The sequence below is a fragment of the Babylonia areolata genome, chromosome 22 (genome assembly GCF_041734735.1).
Source record: "Babylonia areolata isolate BAREFJ2019XMU chromosome 22, ASM4173473v1, whole genome shotgun sequence".
NCBI lineage: Eukaryota > Metazoa > Mollusca > Gastropoda > Neogastropoda > Buccinidae > Babylonia > Babylonia areolata.
The window spans coordinates 17017033-17027678 of record NC_134897.1 but is presented as its reverse complement, the minus strand read 5'-3'; the positions used below and the strand labels follow the sequence as shown (position 1 = coordinate 17027678).

At 39.2% G+C, this 10646-nt stretch overlaps 1 protein-coding gene across 1 annotated transcript in view; it reads right to left on the bottom strand.

Moving 5' to 3' along the window:
- Positions 1–208: 208 nt before the first annotated feature.
- Positions 209–10646, bottom strand: part of LOC143296888 (protein mono-ADP-ribosyltransferase PARP16-like) — a 17888-nt gene continuing 7450 nt past the window's right edge. Inside the window, exons 4-6 of the mRNA XM_076608875.1 lie at positions 9579–9747; positions 4535–4700; positions 209–1828 (exon numbers count right to left, since the gene is read on the bottom strand). Coding sequence (XP_076464990.1) covers positions 1675–1828; positions 4535–4700; positions 9579–9747 — 489 coding nt within the window. The 3' untranslated portion in view covers positions 209–1674. The remainder of the gene's footprint in view (positions 1829–4534; positions 4701–9578; positions 9748–10646) is intronic.

Below are 10646 nucleotides of genomic sequence, written 5' to 3'. Positions count from 1 at the left end.
AAAGCACAAACAAATACAAGTTAAACGTACACGAGCCCTGTGATCAAGTATAAGAAGTGGTACAACATTCAACATTCTATAGGAAATACAATGACAGTGTAGTGTATCTCACAGATACACCCTGTGTTAAATGGGGGTCTTAAACTGTTCTGATGGCAGTCATGTAAAACCATTATGCTCATTTCCCTTAACAACAAATCAAATCAAATCAAATCAAAAATACTTTATTAACAACACACGGAAATTCATTTGCACAACAACCACAACACCAAAATGGCAAATAGAACAGTTACACTGCCGAACATTTTTTTTTGTTTTTTTTTCACCTTGAATCTGATCATGTGTGTGTATATGAGGATTAATATTTGTTAACTTTGTAGCTTTAAACAGTTACACAAGGGAGCATTTAAATGTTTGTATTACCCTAAGCAAGAAAAAATAAAACAGCCATACAACAAAACAGGAATTATTTTCATTCACAATGTTGTGTTTACTGCGAACGAAAATTTTGCGCAAACAAAGTGATTGCGCAATACTTCTTCTTTCTTTTTTTTTTAAATCATCACACATGGTTAAGGAAATGGCAGTCCTATGCTGTGCTGTGCAGTATATCTGAGAAAGCGTGAATCCAACAGTTAAACACTTACCGTATTTACCGTGTATTATTAAACCAGAATATTATACATAGCTCATGGATTTCTTCCAGACAGAAGCAAAACATAAGAGGCAGGCAAAGCGCAGGGACAAGGAAAAAGGGGGGGGGGGGGAAGGAGAGGTGTAACAGACAGGGGAGGGGGCAGGGATGCTATGGGAGTGAAGCAAGTAAAATCATATCTATCTAGAAATATATTTCAACAGCATTAATCTGCTGCAACGGTTATTATAAACTGCTATATGTGTTACGGGCTTTCTTCTAAGATATATATATATATATATATAAAGAAAAAAAAGAAAAGATGTAAGATATATTTCAACAGAATTAATCTGCAACAGTTATTATAAACTGCTATCTGTGTTACGGGCTGGTTCTAAGATTTTTTTTGTTTTGTTTGTTTGTTTTTAAAGAAAAAAAAGAAAAGAAAAGATTTAAGATGTCTTACTGTTTTGTAATGTGGAAAAGGCTTGTTTTCTAAATGACGTGTCAAGACTGCTTTATGGACGAGAGGCGTGCTCACTGGTGAACACTGGATCAGAAGTCCAACACCTGACTGACACCGCCATGGCGAGGGCCTCTTATCACCTTCAACTACCCTACCGAAAGTCTGTCACCACGCATGCATTACTCTGTGTCACACATCCTCTTCCACACATGTTATCGCAAACAGAAAGAAAATAGATTTTTTTTTTTTTTTTTTTTTTTTTTAAACAAAGAACATGGTGATATCTCTCTCCTCCTCACGCGTAAAATACATCAAATTTCCGTTCCCATATTAAAAAAACTCTATACATCCTGCGAGCGTGTCTGCTTTTCATTTCTGTTCCTCCTTTTCTTGGTTTTTTTCTTTTTTTTCTCCTACTCTCTTTTTCTCCCTCTTTCCCCCCCCAAAGACACTGAAGTACTGTTAAAGACAAAATGCATGGTGGAAGTTCATGATTCATTCATCGGCGCCCATAGTTTAATCTCATTCACGCTTATATATATATAGATATATATATATAAGAAAGTGAGGAGCGTTATTTGGTGAAGCCGTAGCTTTTGAGCCATCGCCGGATGTAGAACTGAAAACTCTTGGAGCTGAACAGTCCAATGCACAGCAACAGCAACATGTAAATGGCCATCATCACAGCAAACTTGTTCTTTCGGTACCACGGCATTGCGTGGGCCGACCTGCAAGTGAAAAAAAAAAAAAGAAAAAAAAAAAGTAAACATCAAATTTCACAATAGCAATACATACCTAAAACACAATGAAGGACCCCAGTTCTTTCTGTAGTTTAGTTAAACAACAGCAAATGATTCACACACACACACACACACACACACACACACACACACACAATGGCAACAGGGTGAAATAATAAATTTGGCATAGAGTATCACAAACCTATAATGACCAAAAAAAAATTTTTTTTTAAATCAAAAAATGAATCAAACTGAATGAAAAGGGAACAGGCACAATCATTCTGTTTGAGATTACCAAGACTCCAAATGATTTACTGGCTTCAAACAGAAGGATTTGGCATGCACATGGGGTGTTTTAAAATGACACCTATCAGGGGCGACTCCACGTCTAAAAACCACAGAAAAAAATCTATGGCAGCTTGCTCATGTATCATTACAACAATGACAGTCCAACACCCACTGATCGCTGTGTGCTGTAGTATCATTACAATAATGACAGTCCAACACCCACTGACCACTGTGTGCTGTAGTATCATTACAATAATGACAGTCCAACACCCACTGATCACTGTGTGCTGTAGTATCATTACAACAATGACAGTCCAACACCCGCTGATCGCTGTGTGCTGTAGTACCATTACAATAATGACAGTCCAACACCCACTGACCACTGTGTGCTGTAGTATCATTACAACAATGACAGTCCAACACCCACTGATCACTGTGTGCTGTAGTATCATTACAATAATGACAGTCAAACACCCACTGACCACTGTGTGCTGTAGTATCATTACAATAATGACAGTCCAACACCCGCTGATCGCTGTGCGCTGTAGTACCATTACAACAATGACAGTCCAACACCCACTGACCACTGTGTGCTGTAGTATCATTACAATGATGACAGTCCAACACCCACTGACCATTGTGTGCTGTAGTATCATTACAATAATGACAGTCCAACACCCACTGACCACTGTGTGCTGTAGTATCATTACAATGATGACAGTCCAACACCCACTGACCATTGTGTGCTGTAGTATCATTACAATAATGACAGTCAAACACCCACTGATCACTGTGTGCTGTAGTATCATTACAATAATGACAGTCCAACACCCACTGACCACTGTGTGCTGTAGTATCATTACAATGATGACAGTCCAACACCCACTGACCATTGTGTGCTGTAGTATCATTACAATGATGACAGTCCAACACTCACTGACCACTGTGTGCTGTAGTATCATTACAATAATGACAGTCAAACACCCACTGACCACTGTGTGCTGTAGTATCATTACAATAATGACAGTCAAACACCCACTGACCACTGTGTGCAGTAGTATCATTACAATAATGACAGTCAAACATCCACTGACCATTGTGTGCAGTAGTATCATTACAATAATGACAGTCCAACACCCACTGACCACTGTGTGCTGTAGTATCATTACAATAATGACAGTCAAACACCCACTGACCACTGTGTGCTGTAGTATCATTACAATAATGACAGTCAAACACCCACTGATCGCTGTGTGCTGTAGTATCATTACAATAATGACAGTCAAACACCCACTGATCACTGTGTGCTGTAGTATCATTACAACAATGACAGTCAAACACCCACTGACCACTGTGTGCTGTAGTACCATTACAATAATGACAGTCAAACACCACTGACCCCTGTGTGCTGTAGTATCATTACAATAATGACAGTCAAACACCCACTGACCACTGTGTGCTGTAGTATCATTTCAATAATGACAGTCCAACACCCACTGATCGCTGTGTGCTGTAGTATCATTTCAATAACGACAGTCCAACACCCACTGACCACTGTGTGCTGTAGTATCATTACAACAATGACAGTCAAACACCCACTGACCATTGTGTGCAGCAGTATCATTACAATAATGACAGTCAAACACCCACTGACCACTGTGTGCTGTAGTATCATTACAACAATGACAGTCCAACACCCACTGACCATTGTGTGCAGCAGTATCATTACAATAATGACAGTCAAACACCCACTGACCATTGTGTGCTGTAGTATCATTACAATAATGACAGTCCAACACCCACTGACCACTGTGTGCTGTAGTATCATTACAATAATGACAGTCCAACACCCACCGATTGCTGTGTGCTGTAGTATCATTACAATAATGACAGTCCAACACCCACTGATCGCTGTGTGCTGTAGTATCATTACAACAATGACAGTCCAACACCCACTGACCACTGTGTGCTGTAGTATCATTACAATAATGACAGTCCAACACCCACTGATCACTGTGTGCTGTAGTATCATTACAACAATGACAGTCAAACACCACTGACCCCTGAGTGCTGTAGTATCATTACAACAATGACAGTCAAACACCACTGACCACTGTGTGCTGTAGTACCATTACAATAATGACAGTCAAACACCCACTGACCACTGTGTGCTGTAGTATCATTACAACAATGACAGTCAAACACCACTGACCACTGTGTGCTGTAGTATCATTACAACAATGACAGTCAAACACCCACTGACCCCTGTGTGCTGTAGTACCATTACGATAAGGACAGCCAAACACCCACTGAATGCTATGTGCTGTGTAGTATCAATATCACAAATGATAACAAAACAGACTGTGGTGCAGACAAAACAGACTGTGGTGTCGACGAACAACTGACCGCTGTGTGCTGGCGGTGGTGGGCTGGCTGTAGAGGAGGAGGTACTTGACGCGCACCATGTCGTTGTTCTCCACCACGTAGTAGCGCTCCGGCACGTCCCCGGCCAGGCTCTCCGCTGCCCGCGCCCTGCCTCGGTTCTCCTCCCCTTCTGTGGAGATGCTGCCCCCTGCCAGACACACACACACACACACACACACACAGAGCCCCCCCACCCCCACCCACCCACCCACCCACACACACACACACACATGCAGCCAGCCCCCACATGTCGTCAAGAATGGGGACGCTCACACAAAAATTAATTAATCACACCTTCAGTAAAACATACAGTTGTTGGTTCCCACAGACGTGGTCTAACAAAATTCCACACTTTTTTTTTTCCACACCAGACTGAGCAGGCTCCATCCCAGACACAAAGGTGGACTGAATCAAAGGATCATCTGCTAACACCGCTGGCGAAACAGATCGGTGGATATCCTTCCAACCTATGTTCAGATTCTCTCCATGACTCTACATTCCAACCCTCCACTCCCCCCTCACACACACACACATACATACACACATAACACACCCATACAGAACACAATATTTACACACACACACACACACACACACACACACATACGCACACACACACATGCACACACACACACACACCCATACTGAAGACAATATTTACACACACACATACGCACACACATAACACACTGAAACATTTTCTAGCATCAAGTAAGTGTGACGTTTTGATTCTGCAGTCACTTAATATCAGTGCATGTAAGCTTCCCAAACTTCCAAATTACTATTTTCCACCAGTATATGAAACTGGGAACGAGGGCAAGAAGATAAGTGCTGCTATTCATATACTTAGAGAATTACAGTATAATCCATGTGAGTCTCCTGTTTCAAAATCTATTGCAAGCTTTGGCATACACTCTTGTGCAGCTACAGTAAAATTTTGCAACAAGCTAATTCTTAACGTACTTTCCGTTTATCTTCCGAAAGGTCCAAACGATCGAAATACTGAGTGGCTCAGAACATTACAAGAACAACAGCCTGGTAAATGGGTAATAGCGGGTGATTTCAATGCTCACGCTCCATTCTGGGAAAAGGACTGTAAAACTGTGACAAGCAATCGGTTAATAGAAAACATCACTGACAGCCCCTTTTATCTTATGAATGATGGCAGTGTTACTAGAATTCCTGACGTCTCGAAACACAGACCTACAGCAACTGACCTGACACTAATATCCCCAGAGCTAGTCCCATCATGTTCCTGGGAAACACATAAAGACACATTGGGAAGCGACCATGTGCCTATCATCATTACAATAGCTGATGATGATAACCAGCCTGATAATAACATCAATAACATCGACATATATCAAAATATAAATATAAAAATGCAAACTGGGATTTATTTCAAAACATTCTTACCTCTCACGATTTTGAAAAACTTGAGAATGAGAGTGTAGATGTAATGTATTCAAATTTTACAGAAGCTGTGTTATCAGCAGCTGATATGTTGATCCCAAAAGTAAAGGCTGTGAAGTCAGGTGACTGTTCAGACAATGTCTGGTGGAATGATGCATGTGAAAAGGCAGTTAATTACAAGAAAGAAACATTTAATAACTACCTCGCGGACAGTGAGCCCAAAAACCACAAAGAAATGAAGAAAGCAAACACTCACAGTAATATGACAGTAGCCCAAGCTAAAAAAAGATCAGTGGTCATCATTTTGTTCACAAGAAATTTCAGATCATAAAGACTTTAATCAAGTTTGGATAAAAATGAAAGAAATGAAAAATGGAATAAAGTTACCAAGTTACCCAATATCAAATGACTCACAAAACAAGTTTCTATCAGATCAGGAAAAGGCAGAAATCTTTGTTGAAATGTTTGCGAAAAATAGCAAATACGAAGGCTTATCACCTGCGTGTAAAACACACAGAGACAGAGAAGAAAACAGTGCTTCATACAGTGATCCCATTCCGCAAAATGACTTGTGGTTTGATTCTCCTATTACATATGAAGAGTTACAAACTGCTATAGCTTCCCTTAGCAATAAAAGTTCAGTTGGCATTGATGCACTATCGAATGTGATGCTCAAACACATCCCAAAAAATTGTATCGTTTTCCTACACAAAATATATCAGAAATGGTGGATATCTGGAACTGTACCACAGATATGGAAAACATCAATAGTTGTACCGGTTTTAAAAGCAGGAAAACCTAAACGTAATAAAAATTGCCTATTGCTTTGACCTCGCATGTCAGTAAATTGATGGAAAAAATAGTCCTGTTTAGAATAATAACCTGCTGCGAAAAATACAATATCATTCCAGTGAACCAGGCTGGATTTAGAAAAGGAAGATCAACGGTCGAACACCTAGTAAAGATTACAACTCAAATAAAACATCAGTTTGCCCGCAGAAAAAGTGTCCTAGCAACATTTTTTTATGTAAAAAAAACCTACGATCAGGTTTGGCACAAACATCTGCTATTCAAACTGAAATCAGTTGGAATATCTGGTAATCTCTATGGGTATATAAAAAGCTTTTTATCTAATAGAATTATTCAAGCAAGGGTGGGAACACATTATTCTTTGCCACATAAACTTGACATGGGAATTCCACAGGGCTCAGTTATAGCCCCTATTTTCTTTAATATTCTTATTCAGGATCTACCAAAGGCATTGTCAAATCGTGTAGTTTTAGTACAGTATGCTGATGATATATGTATGTGGATGGGTGTCAATCTAAAAAAGTCAACCCCACAAAGAGCACAGAATTACATATGTCGTTTGTATCAGTCTGATCTTGATAACATTGGTAACTATATGTTTGAAAATGGTCTAGCTTTGTCGACTGAAAAAACATGTATGATGTTGTTTAATTCAGGTGGTAACCCATCTAGCATACCCATTTTTAAATTACTTGGCGACGTCATTGATTATAAACAGGTGGTGAGGTTTTTAGGTGTTTATCTTACTTCAAAGCTGACATGGAACATTCACTTTGATTACATCTTAACAAAGGCAAGGAAAAGTATCAATTTTATGAAAATTATAAGCCGCTTACCTTGGGGAATGGATACAAAAACACTGATTCATCTTGCCATGGCCCTTGTAAGATCTAAGATAACCTATGCACAAGAAATACTTTTCAGTGCACCTAAATATCTATTACAAAAGATTCAAAGTGTAGACTGTAAGGCTATCAAAATTGCCCTCTCATGCATCCAATCAGGAAACATACAAAACAGCCGGAATTCTTCCCTTAAATGAACATCGTGAGTTAACAACAGTAAAATTCGCTGTGAGGTACACTTCAATGACAAAAAATTTCATTGCTGATGAACTGACAGTAAGATCTGACATTGATTTTCCTAAAAGAGCTAAAGCCATTTCATCACAAGAAACAGTTGCAACTTATGTTTCAAATCTATTAAAACAATCTGATGTTAACATGAAAGAGTTAGCTGCAAAACCACATCATTCTCCTGTTCCTTTTTGGGAAATGTTGAAAGCGGATTTTGATATCACTTATTCTGAAACAAAAAAAGGAAGAAAACATCAATCTCACGACAAGTACTGCCAGAATTCATATAACAAAAAAATATCAGAATCATCTCCATATATTTACAGATGGAGCTGTTCTTGATGACAAAAATGCTGGTGTGGCTTTCTATATTCCTGCCTTTAAAGTTGAAAAATCTTACTTTATTGGAAAACATCTTTCCATATTCACAGCTGAGCTAATTGCTATTATACAATAATAGATAGTGAGCCATCAAATAGTTTTCTCGAAAATAGCATTCTTTGTTGATTCCAAATCAGTACTTTATGCTCTAGAATTATTCAGCCTTGAAACAAGACCTGACTTAGTTATTGAGGCAAATCATTTGGTACATTGTTTAAGGATTAAAGGGACTGAGGTCAGTTTTTGTTGGGTGCCTTCTCATGTGGGCATTAATGGCAATGAAACTGCTGATAAAGCAGCTAAAAGAGGAGCACAAGATTCAGAAAAATCGACAAAAATACATGTCCGTCTCTCCGTAAAAGAGGCATACACTTTGTTAGAAAAATCAGCATGGGGTCGATCTCATAACCGATGGAAGTTAAAAGTTTTTAAAACATAAAGGAACATTATTCCCCGAGAATATTATTAAAGAAAAGATACCAAATCCATCAGCTTGCTATACAAGATTAATAACCTCTACTTTCTTCCATATAAAACTTGATGCGCTGAAGATAAAGTATAGTAAAAATGTTACATGCATCTGTGGTAAGCAGTTCAGCTTGTATCATTGTTTGTGTCACTGTCAGCAGTTATGTACCTTCTTGCCCAAGTATTTCAAAGAGAATAATAATTCTGCAGATGATTTTTGTAAAGTTATTTCTGACAAGGTTCTTATGGTCGAACTTCCACAGGCATTAGTTCAAAGCCCTATTTCTACATTCCTTTAATGCACTTCAGAATTGTGTTAATGGTTTCTGATTATTATCATTATTATTATTGAATTGTTACTGTTAGATGTAATTGCATGTTAGTTATGCATTTTACGGTAGTTTTCTAGTTTACCTTTTTTCTGTTTTCATCTTCCATGCCCCACCCCCACCCCCCCTCTTCCCCCCATGCCCCTCTCCCCCGACACCCCCCTCCCTTTTTTATTTTATTTATTTATTTTTTTTAACGTCTAATATCACTGATAGTGAAAAGACACTAAACTAAAGAACGAAACACACACACACACACACACACACAGAACACAATATTTCCACACATACACACATATACAGAACAGAATATTTCCACACACACTCAAACAAACACAGATACACACACACAGAACACAATATTTCCACACACACACACACACAGACACACACACACACACATAGAACAGAACACTTCCACACACACTCAAACACACACACACGCACACACACTCAGAACAAACAATATTTCCACACACACACATATATACAGTAAAAGAATATTCACACACACACACACACACACACAGTTCACGCAACCCCACCCACCCTCCTTGACGGTGCACTTGACGCTGGGGTCATCGACCATCTGACAGACGGCCACACAGCCCAGGTTGCTGCCCAGCTGACTCTTCTTCCACCCCTGGCCCCCGGGACTGTACAGCATGGACACGGCCAGCTCACTCGACAGGTAGGTGCCCTTGCCAAACAGCGACATCTGGCCGCACACAAAGGATGAAAATAATAATAATAATAATAATGATAACACCCCCGAAAATGGAGTATGGCTGCCTGCATGGCAGGGTAAAAAAACGGTCACACAAGTAAAAGCCCATTCCTGTACATACGAGTGAACGTGGGAGTTGCAGCCCACAACGAAGAAGAAGAAGATAATACTAACAAGTATCTATATAGCGCTGAATCTTGTGCAGAGACAAAAATCATAAATCAAATCGCTTTCACACCAGTCATTCACACACATATTACGAAAGCAAAGGCAAACACCCCTTCATATGAAAAGTATAAAAACCACCTTCAGGTGTTTGTTTACAGATGGCTCAGTGCTTCAAAACAAAAATCACTGGTGCAGCTTGTGTAATTCCTACACTGAAAATTTAAAGGTCATTTTATCTTGGAAGTAAGTTATCTGTATTTACAGCTGAATTAGTAGCTTTAATGCTTGCACTGGAATATCTTATCAGTCTCCCAGTTACTATATTCAAAGTAGTTTTATTGGCTGGCTCAAAATCAGTGTTACATACATTAGAATCAATTAATACAAAAAACTCTGTCAGATCTTATTCTACACATTCTATCAACCAAAGGCATAATCACAGAATGTTGCTGGGTACCCTCTCATACTGGCATCAAAAGAAATGGAAGTGGCTGACAGAGCAGCAAGAAGGGGTGCACAAAGAATAGAGAATACTTTTGAAATACCTATTCAGCAATCAGTTTCAGAATGTTGCAGACTGCTTGAGTCTTCAGTGTGGAGCAGATATCAAGCTAGTGCTGATGACAGGATTTCTTACCCCATGGAAAAGGGGTTTACAACTGAAATTATGCACGCACAAAAAAAAATGGATTTCCCATCACAGTATTGTGGAATGGTAACCT